At 39.7% G+C, this 25,744-nt stretch overlaps 1 protein-coding gene, 2 long non-coding RNA genes and 1 pseudogene across 6 annotated transcripts in view; 2 read left to right on the top strand and 2 right to left on the bottom strand.

The window, feature by feature from the left end:
• Positions 1 to 11,727: 11,727 nt before the first annotated feature.
• LOC148352673 (U2 spliceosomal RNA) lies at positions 11,728 to 11,843 on the top strand (annotated as a pseudogene).
• A 526-nt stretch (positions 11,844 to 12,369) lies between these two features.
• Positions 12,370 to 13,628, top strand: LOC148352672 (uncharacterized). Its single transcript, XR_015852748.1, has 2 exons — positions 12,370 to 12,834; positions 13,249 to 13,628. It is a non-coding gene; the product is annotated as an uncharacterized LOC148352672 (long non-coding RNA).
• An 83-nt stretch (positions 13,629 to 13,711) lies between these two features.
• Positions 13,712 to 15,230, bottom strand: LOC148352671 (uncharacterized). Its single transcript, XR_015852749.1, has 2 exons — positions 14,941 to 15,230; positions 13,712 to 14,176 (listed from the first exon to the last, which is right to left on the bottom strand). It is a non-coding gene; the product is annotated as an uncharacterized LOC148352671 (long non-coding RNA).
• Positions 15,231 to 15,766: 536 nt separating this feature from the next.
• LOC148352670 (FERM, ARHGEF and pleckstrin domain-containing protein 1) overlaps positions 15,767 to 25,744 on the bottom strand; it is a 98,557-nt gene continuing 88,579 nt past the window's right edge. For 2 of the 4 annotated variants that reach the window (XM_088353540.1, XM_088353541.1), the window contains exons 24-27: positions 24,275 to 24,447; positions 20,420 to 20,527; positions 19,147 to 19,298; positions 15,767 to 16,555 (exon numbers count right to left, since the gene is read on the bottom strand). In XM_088353540.1, the coding sequence (XP_088209666.1) occupies positions 16,474 to 16,555; positions 19,147 to 19,298; positions 20,420 to 20,527; positions 24,275 to 24,447 (515 nt within the window). In that variant the 3' untranslated portion in view covers positions 15,767 to 16,473. Of the gene's footprint in view, positions 16,556 to 19,146; positions 19,299 to 20,419; positions 20,528 to 22,003; positions 22,132 to 24,274; positions 24,448 to 25,744 lie in introns of all 4 variants that reach the window. The other 2 variants (XM_088353542.1, XM_088353543.1) reach the window with 2 other exon arrangements.

Genomic DNA, 25,744 nt, shown 5'->3' with positions numbered 1-25,744 from the left:
AATAATAGTAAATTCAATGCTTCTTGCACATGATTTAGCGAAAGCCAATCGTTTTTAGGAACGATCGTTTGAATTTCACACACGAAGTAAGGATCAAAACACCTTGACTGTATTAAGCTACCTCTGTAGTGTTCGCATGTAAACAGCAGCTGGGCTAGCAGCTAACAGAAATGTGGAAGCAGCAGGACATAACAACTTTTGAGAAAGTAAAAATCAAGCAGAGTTCCTGTTTCGACATTTTTCCTTCTTGTTTCCAAAGTGAAACAATTAGCAGTTACGAAGCGAGCAAACTATACCCTGAGTGATAGCAGGCTTCAAAGAGCCTCATTTTAGATGTGATGTCATGACAATATCATTTTTTTAGATGCATATTTTGTTTTTGTTTTTACTTTCGTCTGAAAACCGTAAATGCACTTTTACTCATATACTACAGAAACATTCTGGGTCCCAAAAATTCAGTGTATCCCAACCGCACAAGGATACTATGTCCATTGATCAAAGAATGAGACTCTTGGGGGCATAATGTAAACCGATGTGTGCACAGTGTTCTTCACTGTTCTTCACACAGTCCTTCTATTTTTGTGGCATTTTCGTGTTTCTCTGAGGAATTAATAACGAGCACTGTGGACAGCGGTCGAGTGTGAGCTCACATTGTTATCCCACTGCGAAACCGTGACAAACACAGCCATACATTCACTTCTACATCTTTCTACACATATGTTTAGCAACAATAGCGCAGCTGGATGACTTCTGATATCGATTTTACACCCCCTTTGGGAGGGGGGGGCTATGATATTTGCATTGTTAATGAGTTTGTGCACGATAATGAATAAATAATGTCGAAGTGCGGTTTGGACGTCTGGGATATTGACTCAGGATTCCTATGACAAGAGAGGCAAGATGGTGTCTATTTCGGTTACCTAGCAACTTCTTCCAGGAACACCGGTGCACCGAGAGCACTCGGACACAGCATAAAGGTCGACTCCTTTATCCCTTCATAGAAAATGTAATACTGTGGACGGTCGTTCCGGAAAGACCCCGCCAAATTTCTGGTTTTCTGTTGGGGGAGCCAGCATGATGTCATCCCCAATGATCACATTGTAACATTTTGATAAGAAGCCACACAATAACAAATATTGGGGTGCAGTTGTACATCTTGACAAAAAGGACTCATGACTGAACTCCAAAATTACGTTTTTGTTATTTGGAATGCGTAAGAAACGTACTAATTACAAGGTGGGTCAAAATATGAATTTGTTTTAGTCTTTTGAAGGAGCTTAATTTTCATGATTACTGATGTGACTCAGCTGCCGCCGCGGGTTCTGATTGGCTCCCTATCACTATTTGAACCCTGTCCTGTCAATCCCCTGTGGTCAGTCCGTCTACGAACCTCAGTGTATACTGGGCAAGCCTTTTTCGACCCCTACTCCCACCTGTTCCGCTTTTGCTCCCGTCTGTCTCCGCCTACGACCCGCTTTGATCCCAATCACGTCTGCTCTCCCGTCCCAGCCTCCGACCTCTTTTTGTCCCCGACTAGGTCTTCTCTCCTTTTCTGGCTTACGACTCGCTTCCGACCCCAACCACGTCTTGCTCTCCCAGTCTCAGCTACCGATCCGCTTTTTCCGTCCCTGTCGCCACTGAAGATCCACTTACAAGTTCAGAGCACAATTCGAGTACCAGAGCGACTTGCTTCAAGCAAACACCGGATCCTGGGCGCAGCCTTTTCTCTTCCTTCCAATAAAAACTTGTGAGAAACGTAACGCAAGTAGGTCCCGTCTCCGTTCTCGTCCTGACACTTAGCTTATGATGGATGCCGACCTCATATTTTTATTTTTGTGTCCTTTCCGGCTGCATGGCTGGAGGTGAAATGAGCAAGAAGGCTTACCCAGAATGAGTCAGCGAACCAGCACCTGGACCTAAAGCATGTCATCACCTGCATCGACCGGCTGGCTGAGATGGGAAGCTGGGTCGTCGCTGTCTTGGACTTCTTGAACAACTTAACATATTACCTATGTTTATTGTGAATGCTGACTACAAAATCTATTGCAGCTCTGTCATCCTGGAAAAGGGATTATATCTTCTGTGACTCCTTCAAGGTTTCTTATTTTGCTGAAGTTTATACGTATTTCCTCGCTTGCATGTTGGTTTCAGATCAGGTCCTGGTGTAATTATGGCATGTGCAGTCCTCCGAGACACATTGTGACGAAGGGCTATACAAATAAATGTGACTTGACAACAATCCAGAGGGGGCGCTAAAAGGAACCATGAGGGAAACCTTCATTTATAATTGTTTAAATATACAAAATACACAGTAGCTCCCTATTTTATATTTTTGTCAAACAAGATTGAAATTTAAGTAGCAATAAAAATATTCAAGACAACCTCTAAAAGAAAAAAAAATCAAGTTTTAATATGTTATTCTTAAGAATAATCAAGTTCAGCATTAAATAGTTTTTTGAACAAGTTGATTTACAAGTACATGATTTTATTGATCCTTGTGAGGTTCCTATGTGCTAAGGCAACTCATTGACTTATTGAGCAGACCTGGTGTGTAGATAACGACAGTTTTGACTCACTTTCAATGTGACATTGTCTGATGTCTGCACCACTTTCAGAGGTGCTTCACAACACCTGCTTATGAGTTTGTATTTATTCCATTTCAGCCTTGCCTTTTAAAGGACTGTATTTTTGTTCCTAGTTTCCATTTTCCTCCCTCTACGGAGCACATTTTCTTGATTCCCTTATCCACATTAAAACTGCCAAATCTGACATGTGCGACCTTACTTAAATCCGTTCCACCCAAACATGACTGATACTGTTCGTTAGGACAGGGGAATATTGTTTATGAAGTCTCTAATTTATTTATTTTATTTTTTTAAGTTCAAACGTTGAGTATTCCAAAATAGCCTGATTTATAGCCAATCTAATATACTCAACTGAATCAACATTTTGGAGTATTTTGCCTATTTATAAATGCAAGTTACTAGTGAGAAATGCAGTTAAAGCTGTGATTTGCATCATCCACTCACTAACTCCATTGTACCAGCTTGTGTACTTAGTTTTAATGTTATCTAATCCTATACACGTATATTACATTTTAGTTAAATTTACCATGTACTATTGTATTACTTGTATGTCAATTTATTTATCTAGAGTACCTGGGTTTGAAACTCATTAGCTTTTTACCATGGTTTTCTATCAGCCGCAAACAATATGACATTCACCAGTGTCTGAAATAATGTCTACCCGGGGTATGCATCTTTTACGTCTGGCGGACAACTTACAAAACGTCTGCCACCCGGGTGGCAGACAACTTTAACAAAAATAAACGAATAAAAAAAAACTAAAGATATTTTTTCAAATCAAACGTTTGCGTTATTCGGTTTGGAAATGTCGGAATTTCGGTTTGTTTGGCAATTTGCATACTCGGCAGCCAATCAGAAACATGCATCAAATAACTTGGAGCTTCCGGCCTTTCCCAAACGTTATAAGGTTGTGCATTTGAATATCATTTTCCAAAGTAGATGCACAGAGAACACCAGAAAAATGGAAAAGTGGTTAGGAATCAAGCCAAAACCTCAGCCCCAGAAGAAATATTCAAAAGAAGCTAACAAAATTTATGATGCTACAAAACGTAAACGTCATGAGTTTTAGACACCGCTTTCACCTTGCAACATTCACCTCCAGAATGGATTATTCTCATATCCCGGGGTCAAAAACCATGACCAATACATTTGAACTAACGTGTCAGTACATTTAAAGGAAAAGTGTGTATTATTTAGCATCTGCTAGTGGCACTAAAACCCTTCATTCATTAATAAAAACAGGTAAATGCTGTGGTTTGGTCACTTTGTTTCTCTGAATATTGTATTCTTCCTTGTGCTTTTTAGGCCACGTTTTCGATGACACTACACCTTACAGCGACATCTAGTGGTTACAAGAAAAAATACTGTCCCTTTAAAGGGCTGTGTCGTTGCGCCAACGACTCAACTTTTGGCACTTTGATTAAAGTTAGACAAATTTGTTGTAAAATACACAATGAGAACCAAATGCAAGGATTGAAGAAACTTAATTGCTCCCAATACATTGTAAAAGGATCAATTGTTTGTCCATTCATTCATAACGTCATTACTACAACAACCATCAGTATCAATTGAATTAATTCTCCCCTTTTACCAGTCAACAAAGCTGGGAGGTGACATCTTTCACGAAAAAATGTTTAGAAAAGAAGTCAAAATGTACTTCATTGAAGAAAGTTGTCAAAGTTTACTTACAACCAGCACGGAGGTTCGGACCACCTCGGATACACTTTGCCGGAGTTCAGCTGCGGTTCCCGGCTTGCCCAGTCCACGCGTAAACTTCCGAGTTTCCGGCTGAGCCGAAGTGGACATTGTTAGGTTTTAAAAGTAATAAATAAAAAGAAAAATAAGTAAAAATCCTTAAAACGACATGGAAACGTGGGGGGAATTAACTGGCGGCTAATCCGCCTCTGCCATCCCCTTCAACGGTCTCCGCGAGTTCCGATCCAGATCATGATGTGACGCAATCGTTCCTATGAGTTAGTCCAGCATGTTTTTTATTTTTAAGTTTTTGCTTAAGCGCTAAGGTTTAGTTTGTCCCTTTTCGCCATTGTCATTAAAAAACGTGCTGGGATCGTCGAGTGCCTGACGGTAAGGCGTCAATCTTGTGGATGACTCGCTAAGCCCCGCCCACTTTTTGTCGTACCCACGAGAGTCATTTTTTTTTCAATGCAAGCTAAATTTCGCGGGCAGTGAAACCTTGCTTTAACGCGGTTCCTTTTTCACGAGCTGGTAACTCTACTGATTTTCATTGTGCATCATGTTAAACATGATTAACGGTCACTCTGTTTGTTATTATGACAGTAAAGTTACTTGTGTAACGGGTGTAAAAATAACTTTTGTTTTATTCAAATTCCTGCTGAAATATGTGTATAGTTTTTTGTAAGTGTCCTGCAATGATGAGTCCAACCGTGCCACCTGCTGGTATAGGGTAAGGTTTGTTTTGGCTTTTGACATGTGACTGGAAGGCGGGGTTTTGTTGGCAGTCTACAGAGCGAGCTGCCAACGGTAAGACACATCTTTTGGTGCTCCACAAAAAAGTTAATTTTAAACATTATAACCACAGCTGACAAATCTCTCAACATGCACAGTAATGCGATTGATGTTGTCAAGCTGTTTGGATTTATTTTCGTTTTGTTTCTGTTGTGCTAAAATGTTAATTCCCTTATAGAGATCAATTAGATCAAAGCCAGCAGAGAAGCTAATGTTGTGACTCATTTCATTTGCAGGTAAATTATATCCGTTTTTATACTCATTATTGTTATTATTTCTATTTTCTCATATAGATAAAAAGGATGATGTTGGTTAAAATTCAGACTAAAGAAAAATATGTTGAATTCATTGTAAATGTAAAAAAAAAACACTATAGATCTCTTGTTAAAAGTATCCTGTTAAAATGGATATAAAATGTATTGTGATATTCTAAAATATATTTTATGTAAATTGAAAAGAAAGCTCTTTGATATGCTTTTGGGCAGTGGAAATGTTTAAAGCTAAGCTTAAAACTCACTTCTACTCCATAGCATATGAATAACCTACTCTTCTCGTCGGCTGAAAAATAGTCTGTGTAATATAGTGTAATAATCTGTGAAGCCCTTTGAGACTCTTCGTGATTTAGGGCTATACAAATAAAAATGACTTGACTTGACTTGAGTCTACAGTGCGAGCTGCCAACGAGATCAAAGAGATCAAAGCCAGCAGAGACGCTAATGTTGTGACTCATTTCATCTGCAGAAACTGTAATAAAAACCTCATCATCCAGTCCAGAGTGAATGTGGATCTTTGGTGGGACAGGTACACCGCGGTTATACTTGTAAACAAAAAAATAAAAATAAGCTGAGACAGTTTTTGACTGTCATCTCGAGGGTCCGGTTCCAAAATGAACATGTGACAGGCAAAATACACGAATTAGAAACCATTTTTTATACAATTAAATCTATTTACACTGGAAGCAAAGAACAAACCTTTTTACAGGCCCAAGCATTTGTTTAAGAAATAAAGGTACTGAGTATCATTTATTTTATCATTTTTTTCTAAATAACTACTATACTCTCAAATAATAACAAGTGGAGACTTTTTAGCCTGTGGGTCAGCAACCTGCAGGTCTAGGGCCTCACGCGGCCCTTAGGGCTGCCCTAGGTTTTAAATAAATGTTTGAAAATGGAAAATGATAGCGGCGGAAATATGTATTTTTGCTTTGGAATGCTCTGCCCAGTGGATTCAATCTGCAACCTCAGTGGAACTGATTGAATCTAAGATTAGAATACACTTCTATAGTTTATGAATGACCTATATTTAATGTTGACAATATCCATGTGTTATTTATTATTGCAACATCCGTTGCAGCCTGGTCATCCTGGAAGGCGGATTATCTCACGGTTTCTTCATTTTCCTCATGTTCAGGTTTTTGAGTTTTTCTTTGCCTTTGTGTAGGTTTTAGATCAGGGGTTGGTGTAATAATAGTCTGGAGTTTGCAATAATCTGTTGTCTGTGCAGCCCTTTGAGACTCTTTGATTAAGGGTGTCACAAATAAACATAACTTGAAGATTTTCCTTAGAATAGGTATTAAATATTGAATGACTTTTTTATGTTCAAATACCTTTTTCTTTTAATTTCAAAATAGGTTTTTATCCGACTTTAAAAAATTGTGGCTTCAGATATATTAGCTTTTGTTTTGTTTTGCCATTCACTACTCTTTCAAAATTTTGGGTTGCCAATCCCTGGTTTAACAAATAAGAGTGCAAAACACAATGCACAGTGCGGAACCGTGAAAAGTAAACACGTTATAGCGAGGGATTACTGTACAGTATTTTTATTTGTTGAATAATTAAAATGCAAAAAAATCAGATGTTAAATAATCCAAGTACATTTTTTCTTATCACTAAATTTACTTATTCAATTATGCTCTTGATGATTAAATTAAAATGCTATAATGGATTATTGTTGTTACCTAATTGGTATAATGGCGGCGCTACAACGGGTCAGGTGTATCGACATTTCGTTCTGTGTACATTGTTACAAAGAATGACAATACAAAGGAAATTATTATTATTATTATTATTATTTTGCTTGTTATTTGAATTTTTTTTTTTCACTGAGAGGCGCTCAGTTAAACACTGTCCTTTCAAATGCATTTTTGAGCCAGTAAAATGAGTTTGTTCTTTGGTTTTGAAGTATAAAACAAAATGTATTGCATAATGATTGTAAACAAAATAAAGGTTTCTATTTCACGGATTTTGGCACTCACAGGTTCTTTTTGGAATGTAACCTTCGCAAAAAAGGGGGATTACTGTACCATACAAATCCTAGTTACAGATAAAATGTAAGGACATAAAATCAATATCTTATTTCCACCACAATAAGGAAAGTAATAGAATTGTTTGGATCCATTTAAAAATGTATGAATCCCCCAATAAACCGCAATGCAAGAATAGTTTTTTTTTTTTTAAACTAGAATTTATTTATGTTTTATTATTAATGCCACACGTTGTTTTCAATAATTCTTCAAATAGACACGAATAGCACTTTGTTACATTATTTTAAAACATCAAAACAAATTAGGATAAGGATCACTTCAATGATACTGTACAAATAATCAATTTATTAAATATTTTGCACCAAATACAAACAAGAACGATGAACTTTAAAAATGAATTCGTGATTGGTAGTTGTATATAGACTTAATATAAAAATCCAAATAACCAATCGGCTTTGTTTAGGGAAGATTTAGTACTAAGGCAGTCGTCATTTTTTATTCTATCGTTTAATTATTATTATTACAGTATATAATTTATTTTCGTATCATATCCTAATTTAAAAATAATCCAGGGAACTAAGTAAAATTGTGCAATAACCTCTTGATAAATGCTGTCATCTACTGGTCAAAATGATAACCACATGAGGCTGCCAATTTCCCACTTGGATCAAACTAAAGTATTACTCTCATTTGTTCTAAAATCCTCCCGTTACACTCATTACCGTAACTACGGACAATATTAGGAGATAATACTTTAAAATACTTACAGTAATTATACTAACATTTTATATGATTTTACACCACGAAAGCTGAGAGGTTAGAGCGTCTGTAGCACAGTTCCGAGCTCATGGGTTCAAATTTAGCTAGAAGCCTTTCTGTGCGGAGTTAGCATTTTCTCCCCTTGCTTGCGGGGGTTTCCTCCAGGCACTTAGGTTTTGTCCCACATTCCAAAGACAAGCATGTAAGGTTAATTGGCTGGTCCGAATTGTCCATGGTGTCAATGAGCGGGTGAGTTGTCTGTCCCTGTGTGCCCTGCGACTGGCTGGCAACAGGTTCAGGGTGTCCCCTGCCCACTGCCCGAAGATAGCTGGGATGGGCTCCAGCACCCCCGCGACCCTGCTGAGGATGAGTGGTGCAGAAAATGGATTGAAGGATATTTTTAGACTTTTTCTGTGCTCCACAATTGATGACAATTGGCGTCTGTGTTTTTTATGTCAATCAAATCTAACCACAGAGGATGTGAGTCAAGGCTACATTCTCAAGCCAGTATAGGATGGAAATCAGCTAGAACGTGTCACCAGATTTAAACATCTTGAAGCGGACATATCAAAATAGGGTCATAACCAGAAATAATGGCCAGGATAGCTCAAACCACAGCCGAACTTGCCAGCTTACACCCATCTGGATGGACAAGAACATAGTAGTGAAATCAAAGATCAGACTCATGCTTCCTCTATGCTTATGAGACAGACTCTTACAGCAAAGCTGAAAAAGAAAAGCCAGCCCATGGAGATATGATGCTCTAGGGATTTTCAAGGCATCAGCTACTAAGCCCATGTGTCAAATGACAACACCATCACTGGGCACATTGGACTCTTGGAAGAACTGTTGTCTACTGTGCGCTGACGGAAACTTCAATTGTATGATCACGTCACAAGATCCTCAGGACTGACCGAGGTAATTCTCCAGGGCACAGTCCAAGGGGGCAGGAGGAGAGGAAGACCGAAAAATATATGGGCCGTCAACATTAAGGAATGGACTGGTGCCAACTTTGCCACGACTCAAGAACAGGTCATAGACTGTCAACAGTGGAGATCGCTGTCCAGAGTTGCGTCTACATTGGTGCCCCGACAATAAATCCAAAGCTCTCTCCTGCTGGATTGGGTCCTGAGCCATTTTCCACAAAACTATATTTAAATACCTTTTTATTTCCTTTATTTGTTGTAGCTCATGCTTATGTATTACCGTAAATTCCGGACTATAAGCCGCTACTTTTTTCCCAAATGTTCAACCCTACGGCTTATTCAGTGATGCGGCCAATTTATGTATTCTTTCTGACAGCCGCCAGCGGCGCTCGAGCACAAAAGGTAAGATTCAGACCGGTGGAATATATGCGAGTGTGTTGCTAGCGTGTTTTTGAATATAGGAGCGTAGGACGACGTTTATATGACAAAGTCTCTTTCCCATACTGGAGAAGACGACTTTAATGACGTCAGTTGTAAAGAGGAAGATGAGCACGGTTTACCATAATCTTTACAAATACCGTATTTTTTTTTAACAGACCCACTTCCTTGTCTTGCGAGCGTGTTCCCAGTAGCGTTTTGCTACCCTTCACAGACACGGTTTGGGATGAAAGTTATAATATTATTTTTAAAGCTTTGAAAACTCTCTCGGTGTACCGTCTTTCTTTGTAAATATGTGTAACCATGTATAATATGTATTTGCAACTGTATATTTTTGTAATGTATTTATTTTAGAGACTTATTCTGATATGTTTTCCACAGGCGAATCAAAAAGAAGGGGCGAATACAACGGGGGCTGATGGGAAGTGGAGTAAAGGTGAGACGTGTTTGTGGACGCAGCGGACAATAGTGGATATATATTTTTCCCACCCTTACCTTTGGAAATATACTTTTTTTTCCTTGGATTATTTTCAACGGGACCTGGACTCTGCAGGTCTGCGTCATATTTTAAGTACTGGTATCATTTTACGGTCGATTTGCTGGTCGTTGTTTTTGACTGTGTACCTCATAGGCTTTGCAGTACCTCCGGGAACGGTGCATTCGCAATGATCGCAGCAAGCTTTTAAAAATGGCGGCGCCCTCTATGGCTGCGGCTGGATCTGCTCCCGTCCCCCTGCGGAACTGGCTGCTGGACTTCCTCTGTGACAGACCCCAATCAGTGCGGATAGGTCAGAACAGTTCAGATGTCATCTACCTCAGCACGGGCTCCCCCCAAGGCTGCGTCCTAAGCCCCTTGCTGTTCACCTTGATGACACACGACTGCGTCCCTAGGTCCGCCACAAACCACATCGTGAAGTATGCTGACGACACAACAGTGGTGGGCCTCATCAGGGATGACAACGACCTAGCCTACAGAGAGGAGGTGGAGCAGTTGGTGGGCTGGTGCAGGGACAACAGCCTGGTCCTGAATGTTGACAAAACTAAAGAGATCATTGTCGACTTTAGGAAAAACCAGCCCAACCATGCCCCACTTTGCATCAACAACAAGGCTGTGGAGGTTGTCAGCAGTATCAAGTTCCTAGGGGTGCACATTACAAACAAACTCACCTGGTCCGTGAACACTGCATCACTGGTTAAGAGGGCACAGCAGCGCCTGTACTTCCTGCGGAGGATGAGGAGAGCCCACCTGCCCCCACCCTCCCTCATCACATTCTACAGGGGCACCATAGAGAGTATCCTGACCAGCTGTATCTCTGTGTGGTGTGGAGGCTGCAGCGCTACCGACTGGGGTAGTGTGAGGAGGGTAACGAGGACAGCAGAGAAAATAATCGGGACTACACTTCCCTCCATTCAGGACATTGGCCAGAAGCGCTGCCTATCCCATGCTAAGAACATTACCGGGGACCCCTCTCACCCCCATCATGGACTGTTCACTCTGCTAGCCTCTGGGAAGAGGTTCTGCAGTGTGCGGTGCAGGACCACCAGGCTCCGCAATAGTCTAGTCCCCCTGGCCATTAGACTGTTAAATGGTCAATCTAACATATAGTTAACTTAAATCTAAACGGCTGCTAATCTGACTTTTTGCACTACTGGCAGTTTTTTATAGCTTGCCACTCATTGCACATTGCTCTCTGCACTATGGTAATTACAGCGTTACTGTTACAGTGTTAATGTTACTGTGTACCTGACTTGTTAACCTGACTGCCCATTTTGCACATCTGGTTAGCTACTCTTCTTGCACTATCGGCACTATGGTAAAATACTATACGTAGCCAATTACAATACAACTTTATTATATCTGTACATTCAAGGAAACTGTGGGGGTCAGATGCATCGACATTTCGTTCTGTATACACGTGTACTAGAATGACAATAAAGTAGATCTGAATCTGAATCTGAAGGCTTTAGGGCTAGGACCTTAGCTTGGCCTTTTGGCTGAGAGTAAGTGTCCCGGCTCCTAGGCTTTGTAGCGTATTGTGAACTGACCGATAACGGATAATGGATAATGAATAATGAAGATAGAACAATAACCCTTAAAAACCCCAAAAACCCCCATAATAACGAAGATAGAACAATAACCCTTAAAAACCCCCCTCGTACCACTGGTGGTCACCGTTGGACGCATCAGAAAATTCTGGCGTATTGCTAGGACCTTAACTTGGCCTTAGGTCCTTAGCTATGCCGTAACAAAGCTTTGATGTTAGGTCCTTAACCTGGCCTGTTGGCCTTTTGACTTTTGCATTCCGGAGATGGAATAAGAGCTTGCTCTGTCCACTCCACGCATCGGCCCGGTATTGCAGTACCTCCGGGATCGGTGCATTCGCAATGATCGCAACAAGGCTTTAGGGCTAGGACCTTAGCTTAGCCTTTTGGCTGAGAGTAAGTGTCCCGGCTCCTAGGCTTTGTAGCGTATAATGAACTGACCGATAACGGATAATGGATAAAGAATAACGAAGATAGATCAATAACCCTTAAAAACCCCAAAACCCCCCCTCCTCGTGGCTGCGCGCGAAGGAATATATTGGTGCATCCACGCATCGGCCCGGTATTGCAGTACCACCGGGAACGGTGCATTCGCAATGATCGCAGCAAGGCTTTAGGGCTAGGACCTTAGCTTGGCCTTTTGGCTGAGAGTAAGAGTCCCGGCACCTTGGCTTTGTAGCGTATTATGAACTGACCGATAACGGATAATGGATAATGAATAACGAAGATAGAACAATAACCCTTAAAAACCCCAACCCCTGTAGCGTATTATCAACCAATATGGGTTTTTCAGGGCCAATATCAACAGCGTCTGCTTCACGGCCAGAAATTTCTGACCACTCCATGCATCGGCCCGGTATTGCAGTACCTCCGGGAACGGTGCATTCGCAATGATCGCAGCAAGGCTTTAGGGCTGGGACCTTAGCTTGGCCTCTTGGCTGAGAGTAAGGCCCAATCCCATTTCTCTCACTCGGCCCCGAGAACCCTCCAGTGAGGTCCCTCGATAGAGGAGTGCCCTCATCGAGTGGAGTGCAAAGTGGAAAAGGTTTGGACAAGACTTGCAAGGTTCCACCCCTGTCCAGGAGATGGCGGTAATATTAATTGGCTGTAGACCTTAGTGACGTATAGGCCTACGTCACATGTAAACAACTCGAGTCTCAACGTAGTGTGTCAGTTGGAGAGTTCGTGCAACGTTAAAAATGCCCGCTACAGCTGTGTTATTACCGATTGCCTGAAAGCTCATCATCTTTTCCGTGTCTCCAATCAACGGAGGAGAAATGTGCTATACTGAAGACAGCTTTGGCGCTATGTAGTGCTGATTCATCTTTACAAGGTACGTACACTCATTAAAAAAAATGACCCGTTCGGTCAAATACAGTAAGAGTTAACATACAATGCACGTTCACATAATACCCTATGTTTGTGTAGACATAAATGGCAATCTACTTATTAGTATCTTAATGCCATTTTATGACATATAGTAGGGGTTTTGAATGTGTGACATGACGAAAAGTAAACAAACACAAGAACAGTCCACCTGACCCTTAAGCTGACATAATATCGTCACCAAACTTCCCTGTACGACCCAAAAACCTTAGTTCATAAGGAATTTAATTCAAAAGAGTTGTCATTGGATATAAAAAAGGTCATTTCAACATTTTTTCATGATGCTTACATCACAGTTAAAGCGGTCTTTTTCTTTTCTATGCCCACTTTTATGTCTAAATTGTTATCTATTGTGTTCCAGAGTGGCTGTCCCATAAGCGTGGACAGGTTGGACAGGAATGTTCCCATCCTGTGCTTATGGTTGGATGTGGAGTCAGAACTCATTCAGGACTTAAGGTTGAGCAAGAAGGTTAGGTTATGTGGGCCCTGCATGAGCTGCTAAAGAGGGAACAGGGCCGTGGCTGGAGGTCCTGATCTACGTGTACTGGCTGGCCCACGCTCTGTCCTACCGTGTGGTGTCACGGGTCTTCAGGGTTCCCAGGTCCACCGTACAAAGAATTGTCCACAGTTAATATGGAATAAATTGCCCAAAAGCCATATTTAGGCTCTTTAAGTCAGACCCACATTTGCATTATGTGCTTTTCTGCATTACTATTCAATAAACATCTTCATTTTGAGTAACACCTTGGTGGTTTATTTCATAATGATGTGAGATACTGTGTGTGAACTATGTGACTGTTGGAAAGAAAACAACTACAAATCACTCCAGCTTAAATAATAGTTTACTTTCAGAAAAACAAACTCACATTGGGCCAAAATACATAATAGTAAATAATGTGTCACAAATTTTAACAAAAATATACCAATACTTCCATGAAGCTGGAAAACACAAACTGGAACTTCATTGAGTTCTTAATAAAAAAAACAATATTATCCTTTTATAAAACAAAGGGAAACATTGCAGAGATGTCACTGTTCTGGAAATTTGTCCACGAGCTTCCCAAAAAGGACGGGAACCGCTCAGTTTTGGCCACAGTTTCTTCGAGCCTTTTCCTCACTCCGGCAGACTCCGCTTTCAAAAAGTCAAGGAGTGTATCGTGCTTCCTTTTTTTTCTGGGTGATTTGGGGTTTGGCGCCGGATTAGAAGGTGCCAACGACGTGCCCGGTGGTGTGGATGGCGTGGTAGCTGTGATGGTGACCAGCTCTTCCACGGGACGTTCTACAGTGGCCTTTAGGTTGGGTGGAAAAAACAAGAATTACTTAATGCTGATGTATTGTACAAAAACAACTGAGTATAGGATGCTCAGCAAGTTGATGTGAGACAGGAAATTATAGGATGTGTTCTGGATAATTATTTGATAGTGAATAGATACACAAAATTGACATGTTATTCTTATGGCTGTATGAGCCTTCTATTGGCCAGCATCACATATGCTTTAGAATTGTCTCCACATTTGGACAACATTTTGAGAAGGTAATTAGTTTACTTAATATGTGTTTACAGAGAAGGCAGTGGACTATGTGATAGTAGTTTGTTTCAACTGTATTTCCACGTGAAATTCGGAGACATTACTCATAATGCATGATGAAAACTAATGCATTCTGATCTCACATGAAAGAATCATATTGTAAATAAAACACGACACCCGAAATTGTGTGCAGTAAACAAGCGCTTATGTTCAGAACGGTATTCTGACTATGCTCCTTTAGCGACTGGCCATGTACAGTAGATGTAAAAGGACGACTCGTTTAAGATAAAAACAGGGATGGGCTGAACCGTGATTTTCTGCCCAGTTATCCTACTTTAAAGTTTGTAGCGTGAAGATTTTTTTTTGCCAGCTCCCTTGGTAGATTAGTGCACTTCGTAAAGTAGCGATTTTGCAATGTTCGTGTTTTAACGCGAAAATACGATTTTCTATTGCATTTACGTCTAACTAAGATATCTCAATACATTTTGTTGCAAATACATGCGTGGTTGTGGAAAACTACTTACATTTGTGCGGTTCCTTTCCGGGCATGTTTGTTGATATTGAGAATTCGCAAAGCCTTCTGGGTAGTCACTTCGCCGCCAAGTGAGGTCGAGAGCCCCCTCGGTCTTGAAGTGGCTACGACATGGTTTGAGGGCACTTCTGCCTCGGTCTTGAGAGTATCGGGACACACCCCATTTTCACGTGAACGCGCAAACCGAGTGACTAGGGCACATAGCGAGTGAAAGTGCGAAGAATGGGACTCAGCCTAAGTGTCCCGGCTTCTAGGCTTTGTAGCGTATTATGAACTGACCGATAACGGATAATGGATAATGAATAACGAAGATAGAACAATAACCCTTAAAAACCCCAAACCCCTGTAGCGTATTATGAACTGACCGATAACGGATAATGGATAATGAATAACGAAGACAGAACAATAACCCTTAAAAATCCCTCCCCCCATCCCGTCATGAACTGACCGATAACGGATAATGGATAATGAATAACGAAGATAGATCAATAACCCTTAAAAATCCCTCCCCCCACAATTGCAGGCCTCAAAGTCGGGTTTGGGTTAATTTCGTGATTGTCTTACATGTTTTAATGTCGGCGCATGCGGCTTATATGCAGGTGCGGCTTGTGTAAGTACAAAAGCTGTTATCCTCTTAAAATATGGTGGGTGCGGCTTATAATCAGGTGCGCTCTATAGTCCGGAATTTACGGTATCTAATTGTATTGTACAGCTGTGCCTGTGCAAATATTTCGTTGTGTTGTTAATTAATAATTGATGTTGGGTTTTTTTGTGCTGTGCCTAGATATAAATCCTACTAAATGAGAAGCAGAGGCAACTAGAATTTTAAGGTGTCTATTTTGTTCTCAACAGAATATTTAAAGCTCTGTTACACAGCTTTGTCATCCTGCAATGGTTGTAGACATTTCCAAATATAAAAGCAAAACGGACACAGTTTTTAACGAGGAAACTTAACAATCATCAGAAAATGGCACTAACAACGAAGGTTGCTTCTTTGGCTCATTATTAAGCAAGCCTCTGTTTGACAATTTTACAAATGAGAAAAAACCTTCTACAGTGTGATCATAATAAAAAAAAACACAATATAAAGGCCAGGTGCACAGCATGAAGTTTTAAAGGGTGGCCTGTTTTATATTGACTGGAATTTTATGGCGTACCTCAAAGGTAACATTCATCAGAAGTTAAAAAGAAAACAATACAGAGGAAAAAAAATTGCAATAAAAAGTCCCGGAGTGTTACAAACACCATGGCACCAGAAACCTTCGCAAGAAAAAAGCCATCAAAGAAAGTATGCAGATGCTGTCGTACTGCATAAAAACCACAATGAGGAATGGGATGTGGGTGCTATTATTACAAAACAGTATAAAACGGCATCCTGTAAAAAGATTAAGCTTTAAAAACGTCAGGAGAAGAAATGCAGTCTCTGATGCAGTCGAAACCAGCGGACGTGCCACCATTAGAGCAGTACAAAACAAAAAAAAAGCACCAGCATGCGCTCGGGCACATGGACGGACGTTCCAGCAACTCAATGGGCCTCCTTGTTGTTGTTGTTGTGCACCCGAGCTCGACCGGAGGGGGCCGTGGCGCTACGGATTACCTCCATCCACCTGAGGACCACAAGAAAAAAGAAAAACAATCCCACGTGAGCAGTCTTAATAATTTCATTAAACCTTGTAAATTTTTTTGCCTGTTTATCTACAAGCCAATTGGCCTGTTGTCGGGCATTCTACTTGGGTGAGGTTGTTGGGGCCTTGGTTTGTCCAAAAAGCGCCAGGGAGCCATGAGGGAGCGCCAAAGAGCTCCATGGCCACATGCAGCTCCAGAGCATTGTTCCCTCTAAGCTGCGCGCGTGCGCAATTGCGCATTGCTCGCACATTCTCAGCGCACAAAAATGAGGGCTCAAAATTACTAATCAAGAAGCGACTTAAGTCAAAGTTATAGTGCATGAAGGAAAAAATATACGGGTTCCCCTGACATTGTGTCCTAAATGCGGTATTTTGAAGTCGAGTCGAAGTAGAACGAAGTTGAGTAAAGTTAGTAAAGTTTGTCGAGAACCGGCTTCTTCGGCTCGGCTCACTAAAAGGAACCGGCTCTTTCGGGTCCTGAACGTCTCTTCAGGTTGTTTCTGCTTCTTTAATCCCAACATGAACAAATATTATGTAAAATTATTCACAAAATGACTTAAAGGAATGGGGAATAGTACAAAAAAGAAAAAAATACCAAAATGAAAAAGTAGTGAAAAGCTGAAAAAAAAGAAACAAAAGGAAGAGAAAAAAAGAAGGAAACATTTAGAAAAAAGCCAGAAAAAAAGAAGAAATGTAGGAAAAAAGTAAATAGAGATCAAAAAGAAAAAAGTAACAGCTCGGAAAAAATAAACACAATGAGATTTTTTTTAAAGGAATTTTTAAAAAAAGTAGAGAAAAAAAACACGGAAAAAAGAAGAAACAGTTTGTGTTGCATTCAAATAATTTCCAATTATATCAAGTGAATCTTGTTGCCAACATTGTACTTCCACAAAAAAATGTAATTAAATACAGTTCTGTATCTTACAACCGACTAAATAAGCCCCCCAAAATGTTAATATTATGCGACAAAATTTATCAGGAAATAAAAAGAAATGGATATCTTGTGAAAGAATTGTAAGAACAAACGACGTCTGTAGGCCGTACAACCTTTGCAATAGTACATGAGTCAATTCATTCAAAAGAGAAAAATAATTTTGCATTGCCGGAAACTCAGCAAAATGTAACTTGATGTCAAGTTTTGGACATGTTTGATAATTAATTATCTTGCCATACTTGGGATTATGGTTGCTCACTGTTGTTTCAAGCGTTGCTCACAGACTTTGTGTGAACGCTCAGACCCGTGGAAAATTACAGGGAACATTGCTCCAGAGCCTCTTGTACACACAAGCGGATGATTATTGATTTTGTTGGTAATTTTTGTGGATCCCTTGACACAAAACCCATCAAAGACACTCCGCTAGGCCTAAAGTACGACTGTATACATTTTCAGAAATATCGGTTCAACTGTTTCAGAGCCTATCAGGATTTTTAAGTACCGTACATTTAGATTGGATTTAGATAGATTAGAGTATTTCCAGTGTTCCAGTTGCAAATAAAAAGGCTAAAATCTTCATTCCACCTGGCATTTATCATCCATCCATCAAACCCAACAGCATTGTGGTGCCGCAGTAGGCATGGTTGGAGGCACAGCCTGTCACGCTTGGGCAAGACACTAAATCCCTAATGCCGCCAATAAGCAAGTAGGTGCCTTACACGGTTGTCAGCGCTATCGGTGTGTGTGTGTGAATGGGTAAGTGTGGAGCACACTGCAAGGCACTTTGGGAGGTTTTCAGTGACTTGAAAAGTGCTATATAAATGCATACCATTTACCATTTGGATCAGGAGTGTCAAAATAATTGTACAGAGGGCCAAAACTCAAACCACACCTATGGTCGCGGGCCAAACAGGATAAATATTTATTGAATACACTAAAACTTGATTTAAAAAAAACATATAAATTAAAAACCAGAAAGGAATAAGAAGCACTTTGGTCTCCATAAAACATATCTCCTGTAAAACCTAAAAGAAATCAAAGTAAAATAATAATAAAGAAATTGTGCTTTACACCAAAAATGTATGCCTTTAACATGAATATGATTTCAAAACATATTGTACAGGAACAGCAAAATCAATCAATCAATCAAAGCGAGCGTGAGCACTGAATTTACAGTAAAAAATGATGAATATTGGTCTTTTTATTTGTAAAATAATTTTTGCAATACACCATTCCTGGAAAATAAAATAAAACGTCTTAGACATTACACAGAAATAAACAAGCAAATCTTCGAGTGGTTTGAAGACAAAATACGGACATATGGATAAATATGAAGGGTTCACTTCTTCCACATATTTTCTTCTCTTTCTCTTATTATGTGACTATTCTTTGGTAGTTTAAGGGGTCGTCTTCAATATGAGTATATATTTTCAACTAGATAGTTACTGTCAGAGTTAAGCATTATTTGGGGGGTCATTAATCTGGAGTATAACACAACTATGGTTTTAAATTAAGTAACAAGTAGCTGTAACTAATTACTATAACATACCCAACACTGTGGCTATGTCAATTTTTTTGTAAACAATGTTCACTACGTTGTTATCAATGACAATAAAAACAATTCTTATTCCAGTTCTACCTTTCAAAGGTGTATTCGCTCTCGGAGCGGAAGTAGTAGACATGGGACTTGAAATGCAGTTTGAAGACGTAGTCCTTGTGGATGTTCTCTGACTCGGAAGGAATGGTGACCGAGTAACCCAAAAGAGGAAGGCTGGCCAGAGGATAATCATCCTGATAGGAGGAGCGATACAGAATGAGAGTATGAATGCATTTTGGACATTTCTCATGTTAGCCATGACCTAGCAAAGAAGTCAGTATCTGCTAAATAAAATACCTCTCATCTCACTTAGAAACATTTAAAAACAAAAAATGGTGTAAAAGCCAATTCTTAATCTGGAGCAAAATCTTAAGAGTGTTTTTTAAACTCCCGAGTTAAAGCTTTATCTTATATGAGAGTGTCAGTGTGAGAGTTAATACAGCTTTAACTATGCTACAAAATCAGACTTACATTATTTATGCCAGGTAAATCGTTCTTTAAATTTTCTTTCTTTTAATTCAATTTATCTGGTACCCTTAGGGAAATTTTCACTGACTGCACCGGGGGATACAGTCAGTGCTGTTGCAGCAGAGCGTGCGCCAAATGACCTATTTACAGGAATTCTTAGGCGGTCTACCATTCAAGTACTAACCAGGCCAGACTCTGATTAGCTACCTGAGATCAGGCGTTCTCAGGGTGGTATAGTCTTAAACAGGTTAACTCCTGTAGAGTTAAATCTTTTACCCCGGTGTTGAGCTATATGTGAAATCTCCAGGATGAAAGTTTCAAAGCGGCTTTAACTCAGGAGTGGGAGATGTACACCTGCCTTTACTCTTAAATATCAGAGTTAGTATTTTAACTAGAATGTTAATACAGCTTTAACTATGGAGGAAGTAAAGCGCTCGTCTTGGGACAAGGATTTTGGTGTAAAGTTAAAATTTAAACCATTGTGTTAAAGTAGAGTTTAAAGAGGTTCAACTCTTTAACTCTTGAGATAAAAAGCTTTATAAAGCTTTAACTCCAGAACTTTTAAAAAATACTGCTATTTAGATAAAGCTTTAGATAGCTTTAACGCTGCTTTGACTTAAATCATTGAAAACTTGCACCACGTTGGGACTCTTGCTCTAAAGCTTTAACCTTGCTTTTAAAACATTACTAAAACAGATTACAGACACTTTATTTTTGGAGTAGAATACCTCTTAGGTGAAAGCTAGGAGCACTAGAAGCTAGCAACCAGGAAGATATAAACAAGATTAAACTCTGGGCTGACAATATAAAAAAGTGAGCGATCGTACGGCGAGAGTGATGTCATCACCTGGTGGGACTTGTAGAAAAACAGGCTGAAGTTGGTGAAGACCACCCACAGCTTCTGCCATCCGTTGCTGTTTTTGAACTTGCGTAGAAGGTTTCCTGACAGCTGGTTCTGAGAAACACAATATCAATGTGAAAATCAAAACTAAATCTAAATTAGGTTTTTTAATTTGTATCTTGAGACTTGTCTAATCTTATTATTGTAAATAAACCATTAGATGAAGCTTGGGACAGCAGCAGTTTCATTTGACGTAATTCTATTTGTCTGTGCATTATTCCCTGGATCTCTGCAAATAATCCCTTCTATAGCCACCCATTATTTGTGAATTTACGCAAAATGGAAAACCACATTAATGTATTAAAGCGTAACAAAGCATCAGTTTACTTGTGCGCTTTATGGCGCAGTGTCCCCTCATCTGAGATATTTAGCTCTGTGGTACCCTGTAGTACAGAGACGAATTATACACGAAGACTGTGTCTTACTTGCTAAAAAAAAAAAGATTTATGTGTTTTGGATGATTTCTCTGGTACCTTTCCTTAATATTTTTATGTGCCCACAGCAAAAATGTTAGTTGTATCCATTTATATATAGTGTAAGTCTATGCTTCCGGCCAGCTATGTACAAGCACAGTTTGTTAACAGTTGGCATGCAGTAGTGGATCACTTTGGGAGCCAGGAGCAAAAAATTAAAATAAAAAAAAAAAGGTATTTTGTTGATTTTGGTGAGTGACATGGATTAAACAACCCGTTATTTAATGCAACGCTAGTGCTTTGAGCCCTGATGGGTTAGCTCTCAAACGGAATGCATAAGGGATTATTCGTTTGTCACAAGCAGAAGTCGACAACCTAAAATGTTTAAAGTTCCATAACGCGACTAAAAACCAAAAACCAAAACACCTTCAGCAGCCTAAAAAGAATTTTAGAAACCTCGTTTTAAATTTAAAGAAAAAGGGGCTTCCTTTATAAGTTACTCATTTAAAATCGATTTTAAATCATTTAAACGCATTGGAAAACATTAAGATGGTTGGCAACCAACAGGTGCTGTCCACCAAAGGGCGCCATTAGGCCAACAAACTTGAGAACTTCACAACTGCTTGTTATTACTTTCACCTGACTCTAATCAAAGACACACAGGACTGTGCCCACAACAAAAGCTGTCGAAGGGTTGTTTGCCTTGATGTTCTTGATCTTTTGCCCGAGTATACCTGTTGTCAAACTATCATCGAACTTTGGCAGATGTAATTTTTTTCCTGACTGTCAAATCTTTTAACCCAATGCGTCAAGCGAATCAAAGTTTGCCCACCCCAGGTTGCTGACCCTTGGTCATTAGTCATGTAAACGATTCATTAGTATTCTCCCAAGAGTGCCCGGAAAACAAAAAGCAGTTCTTGAATTGATTTGATTCATTCTAGCTTTCTTAAAGTGAAGACAAAATGCTGCTCTGTACTCAAAAATACACAGAACTAATTAATAGATAAAAATACGCGTCACACCCAGATTGTGATAGTCGGATGGTGATATGGCGAGGGAAATCTGTAAGTATCTTTAACCTCCATTTTATTAGGTACTCTCTACCTGGCTCATTTACCTCTAGGCTCCTGCAGACTTCGCTAAAGCAGAGACTCTGTACTCGATACCAGCAGATAACACACAGAGGCACGGCTCCCTGCCCACTGCGAGGCCCTGCCTTATTCTCCCTGACTGGACTAGGGCCCTCTAGTGGTGGGGTGGAGACGCATAGCCGCAGAAAGAGGGAAGGAGACAAACAAGGAAAGGGAAGACAAAAAGACAAGCCTGAATAAGTAAAGCATAGGCGGCATGCAGGTGTAAGGGCCAATAGCACGAAGATCAGCAAAATCCAAGCTGAGAAGAGGACATTTGTTACAGGGGAAGATAAGTGAGGAAAAGCACATTTGTGAATATAGATTTGACACAGCGCAGAGAGAGAACAATATCCTCATTATTTTAAAGGTAAATACAGTGGAACCTCCTTATACGAACTTAATTTGCTCCGGGATTGTGCAAATTTCCTTATATGAAATATTTAAAAACTAATTGGACCTCCCAAAAGCATCAACGTTAACCTTAAATAGCTATATGAAACATATTCCCTGATCACTAAAACACATTCAAATAGTAATTAATCATAGAAAATACAGCAATAAGATCGTAATAATGATTTAAAAATTGAGTTTATTATGAGCACTTACCATTAAGGCTGTCGCAGTAAGAGGTGTTTGTATGGTGCAGAAGAGTGGGGGAAGAGGAGTGACGAGCACGAGACTCGTACATGTCAACATTAGTTTTCCTCGTAATCAGGGTTGGGTAGGGTTACTTTAACTGGATTACTTTCAATTACTTTTGGATTACTCCAATACCAAATATGCTAATAAAAGACAAAAGAAACTAAATATGAATAAAATTACTAAATTTTGTGCAGGCTTGGGGAGTAACGGAACACATGGAACGGCAAAAATTATGTTTGGATTTATTTTCATTTTGTTTCTGTCGCATTTTATGTTAGTTTTGCCGGAGATCAAAGAGATCAAAGCCAGGAGAGAAAGCTTACCACGTGTTGTGAGTCATAATTTCATTCATATTTAGTTTATTTTGTCTTTTGTTAGCATATTTGGTATTGGAGTAATCCAAAAGTAATTGAAAGTAATCCAGTTAAAGTAACCCTAACCAACCCTGCCCGTATTTTAGTTTTTTTGTATTTCAAATTGGGTACACCGTACAAAAATTTGCGTATGGAAAAATCTTAAAAGGTTCTAATCATGCCTATGTCGGCTCTAATCCGGATCGCCTTGATCACTTGTAGCAGACGAGAACGTCATTGCAGTTTGCTTATATTGTCGCGGTATTCTACTTAGTCTGGCTTGACGTGAGTAAATAGGTGCTGCATTGGGTTTGTGAGGTTTATTATCTCTTAATGAGGGGAATCGCAATCATTGAGGGGAGCAATTGGCTGAGGTTGATAGGTATGGAGACCGTTGATACGTACAACACTTGTTGTACACCTAAAGTTGAAGTTACTTTTTAAAAGAACGTACGAAAAAAAGCGTTTTTCTCTACGTACCTCTAGAAAAGTTCATTGATATCCCCCTTCTCTATTTTCAAACCCATGGATTTTCCAAAGTAAACAATCTTGTCCAACAACACGTTGGATTGGGGATGGGGATCGAACCCTTCACACAAACACCACGCTAATATTTTTCTATTGTTTCTTGATTCGTTTGATTTGTTATTATTCTTCCTTTTTCTTAGGCAACTTACCCAAACGTTATATTGGGTATTTCTGTATTCTATATCTTTATTTTATTATTTTGTTTTTCAACACAAGGATACTGCTGGAAGTGTGAATAAAGTATCTATCTATCTAACATACCGTTTCCCTCTCTGGAACTCATAGCTAAGGTCCTGAACAAAAGGTAATGCAATATAATGCGATTTAAGAGATGAGATAAAAACTAACTTTCCGCGAATACAGGTACTCTACAAGTATAACCAAGAATCAGGTGCCGGATGGTGGGAAGCGCATGTGCGCACTAGGCTGAGGTGACGGTGAACGGTCTCTAGCGGTCTCTAGTGGTAGCCTCTGGGAATGCTCATAACTTAAATTCTGTTTTATGGGAAGCAAGATTTTTGTTTTTAATAAAAGTGGTACATCCAAATTCCTGTGTTTAGAGGTTCTCGTATAAAGAGGTACCACTGTACAAGTATTCTGACATGTGAAGGAAGGATGCTCTCCCTTCTGGGAAATCCCTGCAAGACCCCACAGAACTCAAACACGGTAAGAGAGACTGAGGAGAGGCTGGGGAGGCGGGGTTAATCCGCAACTCGACGTGTTGTCCGGTACCTCCACGGCTATGCTAAAATCCAACATGGCCACGCTGGTATTCCTGTGCCAGCACACGTGCACCATAGTGTTCCCGCGGGGTGGAACTGAACCCTCGAGCGTTCCATCATCCTCGGACTCCCCCTCCGCCGAGAGCTCCCCAGGGCACTCTGGGAAAGTCGTGAGGATGTTAACTGCGGGATAATCAAGCTGCGTGAGGGTGGACGAAGCTAGGGTAGACATTCTTTGGTTATCATTGACTTGGTAATTGAGTTCCTTGCAAAAGGGTCGACGACTTGAAACTGTCAAAAAAATATGCAAATTATTTCTCATCAGGAAGTTTTGAGATGAACAGCCATGAAGAAATAAAATAAATCAATAGTAAAACATATCAAATATTTACAGTAGGAAAAATGCTAAAAATATTCAACTTCATTCATAAAATAGAATCTACATTTAATCAGGCTGGAAAATTAGTGAACGGGACAATGTGTATTATTCGACCATTAGCTGTCGCTGGATTCTGGTGTGCCACCGAAACGAGTGGTAAAAAAACACAAGAAATACAAACTACGAACCACACCATGCATTTTTTCTAAAGTTTTTTTCTGTTTGAAATGACGTTGTTAAAGTGGAAGTGCACAAAAACAAATATTGAGGAAACAATCCGGTCAATATCTCTAAATCAAAGAGTGTGGCGTTACCAAGACGAATATTCGTTGCTGGAGGCCTTTTTCAGACAGCTCACCGGAGCAGCCAACAGTAGAGAGAATACATTAAAATAATAAATAAATGTTATTAATTTTAAAATGAATGAAATTAGGGACTGAATCATCACTCGTCGCTATTGCACTATCCCCGTGTTGTTTAAAGCATTGCATTGTGGATGATTATTATTAGTACAGACGCCGCCCTACTTACCAACAAGAAAGTTTGTGAGTTGAATTTGTTAGTAAGTTGCTTCAGTGCTATATTTTGTATGTTTTAGGTTTATACAAGTATATTTAAGGCTTGTAGAGGTAACCTGTATTGTTTTGTACTAAAGAATAAACATTTCATAAGATAATATGCTCTATAAAGATAATAAACTTAAGTTTAACTTACTTTTGGAAGATAAGCTTCAACAGTTTGACGACTTCCTCCTCCGTGGTAAAAAGTGGCCAAAAACAAGCGATCTAACCATTTTCTCAACCGCATCAAGCTTTCTTATTCTACTTTCATTTCAAGAGAAACGGCTCGCCTCTTCTTTACACTTTACACCAACCATATTGAATGGATGCACGAGATATTAAATAATAAAAATGTCAACGTTCTTAGCATGCTGGAGATACAGTATAAAATGTTTACACACAAACTAGGAAGAGGAAGCAGATTTCTTCTTCGGGGTGGATGCTGGGTGACCTCTCATAGCGCCACACGCTGGTAGCAGCGGAAAAAAGCACGACAGTAATGTCCTGTACTAGGAAAAAGGTGCACACAATACAAAATCTT

Source organism: Urocampus carinirostris, chromosome 14 (assembly GCF_059441175.1).
Source record: "Urocampus carinirostris isolate Australia breed hairy pipefish chromosome 14, RoL_Ucar_1.0, whole genome shotgun sequence".
NCBI lineage: Eukaryota > Metazoa > Chordata > Actinopteri > Syngnathiformes > Syngnathidae > Urocampus > Urocampus carinirostris.
The sequence above is the reverse complement of the archived record's forward strand: the minus strand, read 5'-3'. Positions and strand labels throughout refer to the sequence as shown.